The 12,634-nt window shown below is 46.8% G+C and overlaps 1 protein-coding gene across 4 annotated transcripts in view; it reads right to left on the bottom strand.

Annotated features, from left to right (window-relative positions):
- Positions 1-12,634, bottom strand: part of LOC106649644 (neurotactin) — a 29,386-nt gene that overhangs the window by 6,311 nt on the left and 10,441 nt on the right. For all 4 annotated transcript variants that reach the window (XM_014367164.2, XM_014367162.2, XM_014367163.2 and 1 more), the window contains exon 3: positions 807-974. In XM_014367164.2, the coding sequence (XP_014222650.1) occupies positions 807-974 (168 nt within the window). The remainder of the gene's footprint in view (positions 1-806; positions 975-12,634) is intronic.

The following is a 12,634-nucleotide window of genomic DNA, read 5'->3' as shown; positions in this document are numbered from 1 at the left end:
GTAGTTTTAACTTCCCTCCTACATCCTTTCGAAGCAACTAATATCGTACGCAATGTACACGCACGATAATATACGCAGTTCTCGTAAAAAAAAAAACTCAACCCGTCGACTCTGTACAAAATAGTATACATCGTGTAACCCCACGACGAGCAAAAATACAACACGGCTATATATGCACGCTTCTCTCTATATCTCTGCAACCGGAGATAAGAGAAAGCTCTTGGCTCGTAAAGCCCTCTGTGTGTATCTATCTCCGTGTATGTGTATAATGCGTGTGCGCACGTGTGCGTGCAGCAGCGCGAGAGGTCACTTTCTAGGGCTTCTTTATACACACACATGTATATACGCCGATATTGCATAGAGAGGAGAAGGCGCGCGAGCAGTGCGTCCGTGTCTGTGTGTATGTATGTGTGCGAGTGCAGCGTTGGATGGACGGATGGATCGCTCGCCGGTTGAAAAGCAGCTCTTTTTTTTCTTCTTTTTTGAATAATTTAAACATCCGAGGTCACTAACGTGGCGGTGGTGGTGAGCTGCTGCTGCGGTGACTCTCGTTGGCTGCAGAGAGAGCGCAGATTTCAAGCGCAAAATGAAAAGAAGAAAATTGCCGTACACACACGGGTGTCGGAGCTGAAAAATTTTCCCTTCCGCGTACATAGGGTCGTTCAACTCTCTCTCTCTCACGCGCGCGTTCGTATACCGTTACAAAACTACGTATGTACGTACACGTACTTTGGCCTTTTGTTTTTTCTCGAATTATAACGTCCGAATTTTTCTTTCTTTTTTTTTTTTTTAATAATACGACGTACCTTCTTTCTCTTGGAGAGAACGTTGGTGAGGGCAGTGGGAACCTTGATCGATTGGAGAAGATTTCTTCCGCGATCGGCGAAGCTTGTGGCTTCTTTGGCCGGGGTGTTGTTTGCCTCGACGTCTTTGGTTTCTCCGTCGGCGTCGACCGCTGGCTTCGTCTCATCGTCCTGCAAACGGTAATCAAAGAAATGCGTTAAGTTTTACTTCGTATATATAATACGTATATTGACACGTGTGCGGTACGTTCGACCAACGTTACGTGAGTTAAAAAAGAATAAATAAATCAATGCCTCGTTTAAACAGAACGATAAGAGTCTTTTAACAATAAAATCGTATCATTAAAACTTCGCAGGAAGTTGGTAAATAAATTACATCGTGCCCACGAGAGCGTGGGCTTAATTTTTTCGGCTTAAACAAAAAAAAAAATAATAAAAATAACACAATGGGGGCAGGAAGAAAAACGAGACGTACAAAGGTCGCAGCGCAGCAAAAAGAGAGCGACGAGTCGTCTCCTCTCTAAGCGAAAAGGAGGATTTATCGATGTACGACGACGAGTATATAACTAAGATATATTTAGGGATACACGCGTGTAATACATATGGACGAATTGACGATCTGTGCGCGAGTACGACGACACGAGGGGTCGCCCACGCGACCGACTCTGTCCCTCTCTCGTGTGTTTTTTGACCTTCGACGCTTTTGCACAAAAGATATATACACATGGTATATATATAATATATAATCTGAACATCGTACACACAACCCGTGGTATATATATAGAAAGGAGTCGCAATAAGGATCCACGCGCGTGGGTGCGTGCGCGCCTGTGTATAATAAAGCTCTCAAGGTATACAGGGGGTCGCGCGCGCGCGCGCGGGAGGATCGCCAGAAACTTCGCGCAGCGAGGAGTGGCCAGCAGCAGCAGCTGCAGATTCTTCTTCCTTTTTTTCGCGACAAAAATTACGAGCGTCGAACGTTTGAAAAGACCCAAACTCGATCGTTGCTGCTGCATACGTAATTGAATCGTCGCGTGCCAAAAGAGCGAGGATTATTCTTCGCTCCCTTTGCACGTATTACATTAGATTGCATTAGTCATTTGGGCGACCCGAGCTCGCAACGTCGATAATTTCTCACGAATACTCGAGCGCGTTGATTTCTCTCATTGGCTCCATCGAACGCGTATCATGAGAAAACGAGCTCGAACACCCCTTTTTTTTCCAGCGTAACAGAGGTGTCGAGTCGTACGTATACACCATTACATCACGGCTGTTGAAATTTGTGATATTCCGGCTGTACGTCTATCTTCGATCGCTCATAATATACGTACGAGTATGTAAGTGCTGAATGAAGAAAAAGGGGTTCGAAATGAGCCAACGCCGGGGCAAATTATCCACTCGAAAACGATTATCGTCCTCGTGATTATCATCATCGTCGTCGTCATCATTGTCAAGAGAGAGAGAGAGAGAGAGAGACACATACATTTGTATTATGTTCATTTGACTATTTACTTTCGCTCGCGTTCTTTCAAGTGCTTTGAACTCCAGGCATCATCGGGGCCTATAGATGTATAGACTCTCCTGCGAGAAAGAGATTAAACGCAGGCATACACACACACATGCACAGCGGGTCATTATAATAAACGTCAGAGAGTCGAAGAAATATATTATAAATTATAGAAAATCGAAAACGTGCGTTTGCTATATACGGGGGTGAGAGCTGCAGGCAGTACAGTAATAATAACGTCCGAGTTAGTCCCAGCGAGCGGATTTCAGGGAAACGATGCGTGTGAGTGCGCGCACCTGCACCTGTCGCGCTATATACTACTCTGCTGCTGCTCGGGGCCCTCGAAACTCGTTGGCCCGTTCCCATCAGCTGTGCTACTACACTCGACGCTGGTGTCGGCGGTGCAAAATTTCGTGTATACGCAACGCGACGAGTCGATAACAGCAACAACAATAATATATATATATGTGTTCCAAGCTTCGAGCTCGTTACGGTAAGTATAATACACGTTATCGTATATATAGCTAGCTGCGCTATATAACGCACGCAACGCACAACGCAACTATCGAACTTCCGGTCCGTGGTACTTATGCTGTACGATGGATGCATTATGTACAGTGCGCGCATTATCATTGCAGCGCCGCAGTCGCATTCCTCGGATATCCGTTTGTCATTGATGCTTGACGGCGGCTATACGTATATCTCGTTCGCTGTGTAGCTACCTGCTGCTACTTACTGCTACTACTGTTGCTACGTTATATTATAGACGATCATCGTCGTCGTCGTCGTCGTCGTCGTCGTCATCGTAGTGGCGGCGCTGACATTATTAGTATAGGCGACCTAACTGCACACGAGTCAAATAAATGATCTTATAAACACATGTGTGCGCGCGCGCGCCTTGTAATAATCCAACTAAACCGCGCCTCCGCTGCCCTGTTACGTATCAACGCGAAAGCCTCTACAAAGCAAAGTTGCCGGAATCGTGTTTGTGCGCGTATGTGCAGTCGAGTGCAGTTGCAGCTCTCGGCGGCCTCTTGAACCCTACATGTATTTACGTTGAAGCCTCAATGCCAGCCTCTGTGTGTCTTTAATTCGAAATTCGATAACGCGGCGGACGGTGGCGACTCATGGCTTTCGTATTATTTTATACGCGTATGCGATTAATTATAGCAGTTGCACAGTGCAGTGCAGAAGGGGATGGAGGGAAAAAGGCCAGTGACTTTTGGGTAATCGGTCACGGTGTTTAATTATAAACTCGCAACGATCGTCGTTTATAACGCCTCAATTAGGCGGGCGAGAACCTTTGAATTTTTCCGACGCCATGATATATCGCGATTTGAAATACGAAATCATCCGACGTTCTACGCGATATAAAAAAATAACAACAACGAAAAAACAATGAATAAAAAAGTGTAATTTCCGCACGCGGACGATTCGCGACACGCGCAGCGCAGCGGCACGAGTAGACGCGCGCGCGCGCGGACGTAAGCCAATGCTCGATGTTGTTATTATATCGCGTGCATATATACGCGCACACACGCGTTTCGACGATAAAGAAGCCGTTAGGCGCGCGAGCGTCGTCGTATACACTATACAACATAAACACGGACAGAGGCATTAGACGCGCCTGCCACGCCTTTGGTGCCGCGCTGCGATGCCCGAACGCGACGCAACGCAAGCTTTTAGAATGACTTCGACGTATAGCTAGCTCGTGTACCTTATGTATATACTGCTACGATTCCATTGATTTTATTTCCTTTTTTTTTTTGCTTTGTTCTCTCATCTCGAAACGCAAAGAACTTTTAGCGGAATTAGAGAGAGAGATTTCGAATGTTATAGGATGGAGTTGCGGACGGAGAAAAAATAAGCTAGTCGAAGCAGAGGAGCTCTATTTTGCCGGGGCACACGCAGCGTGACATCGCGCGCGAAATCGAATATTGCATGTATAGCTGCTTGTATACTCACTGCAAGTATAAAATACACACAAGGGTACACAGAGGGGGAGAGTAGATACTCGTGTGCATGCGTTGTTAGTACACCGATCGGCAAGAGTTGAGAAAACCTAACACGTATATATATTCTCGCGTATTCCAAGGTATATAGAGCCTAATCCGCGCCTGTATGGCACAGGGCGAGCATTGTTTTTTTCTATTATATGTATATATGCTGTATATAAGCGCGACGCGTGCACACGCGTAGCCTATAACGGGCCCAGTCATAGTCCGTTCTCTCTCTCTCTCTCTATCGCGCGAATATTTCGAGGAGAGAGAGAGAGAGAGACGCGTGCGCGCGCTGCATAATGCAAAAGTCGCAAGTTCACTTCGCCTCGACAATCGACGCGCACACACATACATATATACCGGCGTCGCTTTGGCCCCCTTCGATATATAGAGAGAGAGAGAGAAAACTAAGCACACACGCGTGGTCGCGAGGGTCGGAAGCAGTACCAGCGGCAGTCTTTCTTCCCCCTGCGTGCGCTTATATACCACCGCGCGCGGGCAACACAATTTTTGCGCTCGTTCGCGCGCAGCTGCCACGCATGTACGTATGTATGTAGTAGTACTACACTACAACACTGCAGCTCACCGTGTCAACCCGACGATCTACATATGCACTATATATAACTGCACATCGTATATGTACGTAGCAGCGTATATATAAGAGAGAGATCCTGCTGCACCGGCTCTACGTACACGGAATACATACAAGAGCATATAGTCTGTCTCTAGTCAAGCTCGTACCGAGGCTGAAGGCGTTCTAGCGTGCACCGATATATCCCTGTATAAACTTTTATACTTTGCACAATTACAAGCTTGGACGAGCTGCTACTGCTCCTACACGAAGATTGGCGCTCTCCGGAGTATGTCCCGCCGCCGCCGCCTCGAGGCTTCCTTATCACCCCGCGCTCGAGCTACTGCTATTTAATACGAGACGAAGAAAAAAAAAATAAGGGAACGATTGCGTGCACGAATGCGCGCCGCGTGCTATATTAGAGAGCTGCAGGGCACTTTGCCAAGTATTCTCTCTTTTTCTTTTTAATTTGGCGCGCGCGCGACGATTCGGTATACGCGATTGTGGCCCATCTGGATAATACAAGATGGAAGAGGATTAAAGTTACGGAAAGAACTATAAGAATGCCGAGGGAATCTTGGCGACGATGGCAGAATTAAGCACGTTATAATATAGAGGTTGAGAGTATTGGGTTAAAGTGCATTCGAGAGTCTATGCTGCTGCTGCAGCGCACCAGAAGGAGATCGCGAGGGCACTCGCGAAACATTAACGATAACGTCGACGATATAATTATCCATATAGATATATAGTATAGTCAACGAGGAGAAGCTCGAAGCGCGCTCGGGATTATGTGCATAATAATATAATACGTGACGCGACGCGCCACGAGAGCAATCGATACCATCGGCAACGACGAGGCATTCATCCCCCGTGTACACCATGCCACCACCACCACCACCAGCACCGGCACTGCCACTGCTTACCTCGCAATATTATTCGCACGATCTATACAGGCATCGTATCTTCGAGAAGGGGAGAGTACACGAACGAGAGAAAACGAGAGCAACGCGACGAGAGAGAGAGAGAGAGAGAGAGACGAGACTGTTATATTATAAAGAGGGTGTGAGCTTCGCGCGCGAAAAAAAAAATGAGAGAGAGAGAGAGAGAGAGCCGAGGGAAGCTGTCGTCTGTGCCGGTGTTTTACGATTATGGTTAAAAGCAGCTGATGGAAAAACGTTATTGTTATTTCGGCCTTCGAGCTCTGTGCATATTCAGATGGTGCAAGCTGCGCGTCGAATCGCAAAGCCGCGATGATATATTTATGCGTGTGTATTTTTCGAAAAATCATACTTCGACTTTTATATATTATTATTAGCAAAGTCGAATGTATACGATTTCGAGATGACAAAACCGCTCCAAATGTGTGCTGCTGCTCCCCGATCCGCCTTGATGAAGATTTCTCTCAGTGGGTTAGGGTTTTTTCCGTCGTCGTCGCCTTTCGTCGTTTTGTCGTTTCCATGCCCCATGACGCGCGCCGCTTATAACCACGTTCTTGGCCCGTTTTCAGCGTGCGCGCAGCGCTATATATAATACTGCCGAATTCAAGGTCGAAGGCAGCGTGCGCGTGCGGTATCAGACAGAATGAGAGAGAGAGAGCTGTTGCCGCGTCCTCTCTCTAGCTCGCACTCCCTTTTGCGCCCGAGAGTTGACTGCTGTAGCTGCTGCTGAAATTTGCTTTCGGCGCGCGACAAAAGGGGAGGTAGTACGGTAGTAGCAGTGAGAGAAAGAGTGAGCGAGAGCGCACCGCGGGCGGGGCCTGGCTCGGGGATTTAAAGGGCTGCCCCGTACACGTATAAGCCGGGCATATAGTAAGGATGGTTGATGGGGAGCGCGAACGAAACAAAGAGTTGTGTGCAGCAACGACGACACTCGTGCCGCACGACACATTAAAGAGTCTTCTCTTTTTTTTATAATATATAAGAGAAAAACGAACTGGACTGTGCAATATTACGTAAGACTTGTATGGTCCGTGCGCGAAAATCGGCCTGCGGACGGTCGATTTTTTTCGTTTTCGTCATTCGTCGTTGAACCCACTCACGCGAGCAAGCCCGCAAGCACACTCTAGTGAAATTATAAGTGCTCATCGGTCGACCGGGCACGCACAATCGCCCATATAGAGACCCGTGCGTACGTACTATATACATAAGGGTCGGACACGCGCGCTGCGCAACAAACTATACGCCAGCGGCAGCCGCGTCTCGACGTCAAGTCGAGAGACGACGTCGTCGTCGTCGTCGTCGTGCGCGAAGTGTGCGCTGCTATCGATCGATCGCCCAGCAGCAACAGCAGCCACTGACGCGACGTATAATGTGTACGTGCGCGACTGCTGCTGCTCTGCTTCTGTATATGTATACAGTCTCGAAAAAGCGAGAGAACGCCTACGATGAAGGCAGATGCGGAGCTTTAAAAGGCCGCGAGCCTTTTATATTTTGTATATTATATGTGTGCGTGTCGCTACTGTTGCAAGTTGCGCCCATACCATCGCTCGAACAATCTTTGGAGCGACTGCATCTTTCGCGCTTATATGTTTCGAATGCCGCCGCGCAGCCACAGATTTTGACTTTTATGTATAGCTAATGTACTCGTGATTCATCATCGGCATCGATGCGCGCGATCGCATCTCTTTTATAGAAAGATGTATACACACGCAGAATGTGTGGAATTAGGAAGTCTCGTGAAAAAAATATATTGCAGGGAGAGCTGAACTATCATTCTTTTGCGCCGTGGGCAGCTTTTATGGAATATGTAATGGATGGACGCGTTCGCTCGCTCGCACACACACATATGCACGAGCTGCATGACTCGCGTGGAAAAAGGCAAAGAGAGCCAAGTCCGAGAAGGGGGGAAAAGAGAGACGACCGACCACGGGGCGATGATCTTCGTTGACTCGAGGTATGGTACTAATGCTGCTGTTGCTGCTGCTGCTGCTGCTTGGCGCGCGCGGTGCAGCGTAAATATTCACAAGCGCAGATTCAATGCCATGAATAGGTACAGAGCTAGGCCATACGCGTGTACAGCTCCAAATGCAGAGAGGAGATTCTCGGGTGTAAAAATCGACCAGCTGATTCGAGAAAGAAGAAGCCCCGTATACGAGTGATTTTCACTTACATATACGCATCGCAAATCGGCTTCGCTCGAACGATACACAAAGAAACGACGAATGCGCGCACGGAAACGCGATGGAAAAATCTATAGTCACCGGTGCGCGCGTGTGAGGGGGTATCGATGCGCTTCGCGCCGTGTTTATAATTTCAAGGTCGTTGCACCGATGTCCGCGCGCTCGCATCTATATAGTACTGCATACGTATGTGAGTGCGTGTGTGTCTGTGCAGCATACGTATAATAAAAGTCAAGTCAAGCAGCAGCAGCAGTGGCAGCACACACTATAAGGTGAAAAAAATGACTCTTTCTCTCTCGCGCGTAGCCTTCTCTGTATATAACAGCAGCAGCAAGCACAAAAAGCGATTGTAAAAGCGGCGGCGGTGGCTGCAGCAGCGGCAGAAGAAGAATCATTACTACAAAAGCTTGAAAAAGAGAAAGAGCGAAAAGTGCAGTAACGCAGCGGCAGCGGCCCTTTTTCCCGTTACGCGCAGAAGAACGAACGAGCGAGCGAAGAACAAAGAACGCACTTTTTGCAGCGGGCGGGCGAACGAGCACTCCGCAGGGTTACAAGGATACATACATATAACGTACGATAAGGAAGTCGAGAGCAATAAAAATTACTCCTCTTTCAAAGGCGAAGAGCGAGAAGAGCTTCTATTCAGAAGTGGACCAAGTAAGTTATATTGGCCCGAAACTTCGATGCAGCAGCAGTACATCGCATGACATTGGCCGTTGCTTGCATGCGTGTGTCGTGTGTGCACGTTTATAGACGACGACGACGTCGCACGATAATGATTACGATGACGACTTTGCCGCCTTCGTTGTCCCGACGACGACGACGACGACGTCTTTTGCTTCTTCATTAAGACACGACAAGAGAGAAAGAGGGAGTAGTGAGGCGGCCGGACATGATTGAAGCAAAAAAAAAAAAAAAAAAGATCTGCCTGCCTTCGCATAGTCACATGCACTTATTATACGCACGCACACATACACAGTACACACATTTGATCGCTTATCATGTACTATGTGCGCTATGTCGAGTGATCGTCGCGGGCGCACATATACAGCGTGTGAATGCTTCCGAGATTAAAGGGGCGCGGAGATTCCAAGCTCGCCAGTATAGGATATATGTGTCTCTCTTTTTGATCGGTATCGAAACTATGTATACAAATATAGCCGATCGGTATAAACAAAGTTTCAGTTTGTATTACCGAACGACATCCGATTTTATTAGAACATACGCGCACGACCGTCCTAATTGCCGATTGGCACCGAGTATACATATACGCTACTTTTCATTCTGAAAGCGTGACTCTGTGCGTACGACGACGACGACGGACATCAATTACGAGAGCGAAATAATTGATTCGCTCGTTCGTGCTTCTGCTGCTGCTGCTGCTGCTGCTGTGTATCGACGCGCGCGCACACACGCATGAATGTCATAATTAACGGCAGTTATGCGCGACACTCTTTGAAAAGAAGAAGAGCGAGACAGAGACTTTTATATATGCGTCTCTATACCAGGGCTGAAATATTCGCGCGCAGCGGAGAGCTTATAAGTATGTGGCGTGTCTCGATCTCTCTCTCTCTCTCTCGGAGCTTCGAGTTTCAACGAAAACCTAACAACGTCGTCGCGTATATAATATAATATAGCGATCCTCTTCGTCGTTTATACGCCACATTATGTCGTTGCGTTGCATATGTAGGGTAATACAGCCCTCGACTCGGCGTCGCGTATCGAATTCCTTGAGAAAAATGAGTAGAAAAGGAAAAAAAATCTTTACCACCAACGTGTCCATATGCACAAGCATAGCAGCAGCAGCAGCATATTGTGTGTATACGCGCGCGTCTAGATATTAACCGCCGCATTCAAAGAAATCGCGCCAATATAATATGCCCAATAAAATATGTACAAGCATATCGTAAAAACGAGTCGTTCCCGATTAGAGAGTATAAAAACTTTTCGAGTGTTATTTTTAGGAAAAGCCGTTCTCTCTCATTTTTGTATATAAAATCGCGCTCTGCCAAGTCGCACGCATGGACTGCTACTATACTACTACCGCGTGTACGTACATCGACCGAGCTGCCACACCTTCAATGAAACGCATCATCAACATCTGTGTGTGTGTCTGTGTGTATATAGGAGAGGACGGCGAAGCGCAGCACGCGAGCGAGCGCATACGTACGCCGTCACTCCTCCTCTCTCTCTCGTGGTCGGAAAAAAGATACGACTATACGGGGTTCCGGTTATTCTGGTTTTAGCTTTCTTATATAGAGCCGCAGCAGCGGCAGAGAGACCCTTTTTTCTTCCTTTTTTTTCCCCCGTTCCTCCGTTTTTCTCTTATTTGCTGACTGACTGACTGCGCTGCGCTGCTGCTGCTGCTGCTTCGAGAGAGAGAGAGAGAGAAAGATGCAAGCAATAAAAGTGAAGCAAAAAAAAACAACGACGACGACGTTTTCTAAAAAATACCATTATATACTCGCGCGCGTGCATCGAAGGAGGACGAAAATAATCTCGTGCAAACCGCCTATATATAGTGCGCCGGTATGTCGTACCGAAGAAGCAGCACAGGGTTAACCGATAAAGAGCCCTGCGATGGTACATAGAAAGAGAGAGAGAGAGAGAGAGGGGGGAAAAAAATCGCAGCTCCGACTAACGGTTTTTCGGGATGCGTTTTATGTATGTAGGTTATCGTTATACAGTGCACGCACGCCAAGCGCGGGTCGTTCCATTCATAACATAATCGAAGAAAAATTAATAGTTTTTTTTTTTTTTTTTTGGTGTGTTTGGTCAATTTTTTTCGCCGATCGATGTAATCTCTCTAATCTCCATCATTTCCTTTGGGTAATTGGTTCGCGACAAGGTTTATAAATGTACGTACGCGGGGTATTACACGGAAGCTCGCAGCGATATTTACAAGAAGGAAAAGGAAAACTATCTATGGAATGTTTTATTTTTGTAACGCAGAACGAACGAGGCAAAAAAAGAAAGAGAGAAAGGAGGGATCCGGGATGCATTTATAAATATTTTCTACCGCGCGGTGTAATCGTTCTCAATTGACACGAGCCGTCAATGCTTGGCGACCTGCTGCACAACGACGAGTTGGCTTTTACAATGAGATTATGTATTTTACAAATTGATGCGCAGAGATTCAATGAATCACACGGAGGCAGTATAATCTGTGCAGCACTAAGGAGAGATCAGCAGCAGCAGCAGTCAATTAATAAATATTTCGAAAGGCACAAAGCGAGAATTTTTATCTCGGCCCGTACACAAGTCGTGATAATGGAAGCGAGAGGATGAGTAAGCTGCATTTAGTCGGGCAGAGTAGCTGAGTAAGGGTAAAAAAATGCACAAGGTAAGAGCAGCTCGATTAGTTACTTTCTCGTTTCTTTATCCTTTTACCAACTCGTTGAACGATTTTTAGCCGACGCAGCGGCAGCGGCAGTCGATCATTCACTGACGGCACTCGGACACGACTCGCTTTTATATTACAGGTAATAGGTCACATCGTGCCAAACGCGTGATAAATCACTGACAAGGCGCTATAATGCGCCTTAATGATTTTCATCGGATACACACGCAGTACAGGGTCGAGAAAACAGAACTCCGACAGATGGTCGCGTGCACGAATTGAAAATGTGGCTAATGCGCGCGTCGTTGTCATTCTCTCGGATCGATCGATCGATATTACACCATTGTCCTCGCGGGAGTCAAGACCCATAATAATATCGGTGCTTATTACGTAGATATATACAAGTGTCGCGTTCGGAGTTAACGCGCGCGGATTTATGGCGTATGATACAACACGGCATGCCTAAAATATTTGTCCCGTGACAGGAGGACATTGGTGGCAGCAACATGTCCCACGCTCGAATGTCTCTCTCTCTGTATTAATATACGAGTGCGACGAGTCTATAGAGAGCCTCGACGACGTTCATGGAAAATTTGACTGTAACAGTGGTTCTCGTTAGACTAATGTGTATCTGCCTGCCTGACTGGACTGAAAAGTCGAAGAGCGATATACAGCGTTGCCAGAAAAATATCGCTTATACACACATAGACTACGATGTCACGTGTATATAGTAGCTATACGCGCTGCTATCTGTATGGTAAGTACAATGGATCATCGCGTAATGAGGAGCGGCGCGTGTATACACAATATTAATGACGAAGAATGCGGGAAAACGGGCAAGGGGACTCATCGCCCAAACACGCGGAGAATTTTTGAGAAAATTTTCTCCCCGCAATTTTTTTTTTTTTTTATACGGAGAATAATCATTCGTGTATATTGTAATCATTCTTCTTATACGAAAAAAAAAACACAAAATATACGTTGAACGGTGCAAGCAAGCGCGCGCGAGAGAGTTATTGGGTCAAGTCGCGCGAGCACAATAAGATACATACAGTTCGTATATATATGTGTGCCGATCTCTGCTTTTGTGTATATATCATGTACGAATGAAAAATGTTTTTAATAGCTCCGATCTCGAGACGATAAATCAGCAAGTCCAGAGAGAGAGAGTACGAATCGAGTTGAGACGTTCGAATGTTTGTACAGCGTTTCACGCTTTCGACCGGTCGAGATAACCAGCACACATCCATGTGTATGATGCATACATTATTATCGAACGAGAAGGAGGAAGAGGA

This window comes from Trichogramma pretiosum, unplaced genomic scaffold, assembly GCF_000599845.2.
Source record: "Trichogramma pretiosum strain Unisexual culture from Peru unplaced genomic scaffold, Tpre_2.0 scaffold132, whole genome shotgun sequence".
In the NCBI taxonomy this organism is placed as follows: domain Eukaryota; kingdom Metazoa; phylum Arthropoda; class Insecta; order Hymenoptera; family Trichogrammatidae; genus Trichogramma; species Trichogramma pretiosum.
This window is presented reverse-complemented; position numbering and strand designations above follow the sequence as displayed.